Source organism: Cryptotermes secundus, unplaced genomic scaffold, assembly GCF_002891405.2.
Source record: "Cryptotermes secundus unplaced genomic scaffold, Csec_1.0 scaffold257, whole genome shotgun sequence".
Taxonomy (NCBI): Eukaryota; Metazoa; Arthropoda; class Insecta; order Blattodea; family Kalotermitidae; genus Cryptotermes; species Cryptotermes secundus.
The window spans coordinates 638,476-639,751 of record NW_019734352.1 but is presented as its reverse complement, the minus strand read 5'-3'; the positions used below and the strand labels follow the sequence as shown (position 1 = coordinate 639,751).

Sequence of the window (1,276 nt, the reverse complement as noted above, 5' to 3'; positions counted from 1 at the left end):
ATTAGATAAATTGAAAAAAGTCCATCTCATCGGGACTCGAACCCGCGACCTTCCGGCTTGTAGTGTAGTGACTCAATCAACTACGCTACCGCGTGTCCCTTCACCTTCAGGTGTGCAAACGGCAACTCAGTTGGACCCGAAGCGTCGTGTTATTTACATATCCCTAGGACGATGGACAATGCCCAGAATAATAACATTGTAATGATAAACATTCGTGGTAATACAGCAGTATACTTGTGGATTAACATGGAAAAGCACGGCTGCTAGGATAGTAGCAGTATTTATCTACACTGCACACTGTAGTCAGAATTAAAGTAAGTTAAGGATAGAAATTCTGTAAAGCATCAGAGTACATTGCATTTACAGAATCTCTCAGTACATAGACGTCACTCGGCCTTCCATTGAACACGTAAGGTCCTTTGTTAAGGCTACTGACAGAAGACTCGGGTTTGGGTTTCGGGTATGGGTAAGAAGGAAGAGTGGGTCGGTGGGTCATTCCAGAGTCCAGAGCTGGCGCCGCTGACCACTGGTATATATTGGTTGGTTTGCCATTAGCGATAAAGTCTATCGGTAAATTAATGAAGGGGTTGATCTGCGAAGACAGTGGTGTGGGGGGTGGCGGTGGCTGACTAACATATCCAAGACCGGGAACGAAAACGTAGGGGGTTGGGGGTAAACGGATGTAGTAGATTGGTGAGTCAGGGTATGGGGTTGGGGTCTTAGGGCGGATGATGGTGTCCAGGGGATCTGTTCTAGCTAAGATCTCATTAGCGTCTTCGCTTCCGCCGTATCTGTTGAAAGGGATGTCGGGCATGTATCCCCCACTGAAGTAAGGCGCCTGAAGATAGTCGTAGAACGCGAAGGATTTGTCACCACGGAGATATTGTCGGCTCTGACGTGTGTCGGCCATTGCTGGGTTCTTCTCGTCTTCATAATCGGATGTGGTGTCCCTCCGAACCAGATGATGATATATTCCATCGTGTCGCATTGTGGGTACTGCTGAGCTGGGATGTGGCGTTAATGCAACAATGGTGCAGAGGCTCGTGGCCAGCATGAGGATGTGAGGGGCGGAGAATCTGGAAAGCGAGCAGAACGCAAAATAAGTGTATCGTACCTCAACATGAATATATATATATATAGTTAGGTTAACCGTGACACAACAATATTCTCGATTTTAATGTTTTACAACAGGCTTTTTATTCCTGCTATATGTTTCGGTCGTAGAAGACCATCAACAGTTATATATAGGAAAAAGTTCAGTTATTGAACTACCGAT

The 1,276-nt window shown here is 46.0% G+C and overlaps 1 protein-coding gene across 1 annotated transcript; it reads right to left on the bottom strand.

Moving 5' to 3' along the window:
* Positions 1–319: 319 nt before the first annotated feature.
* LOC117282654 lies at positions 320–1,055 on the bottom strand. The gene has a single exon (XM_033753176.1). The coding sequence runs from the start codon at positions 1,052–1,054 to the stop codon at positions 320–322; it is 735 nt and encodes a 244-aa protein (XP_033609067.1). The 5' UTR covers position 1,055.
* Between the last annotated feature and the right edge of the window lie 221 nt (positions 1,056–1,276).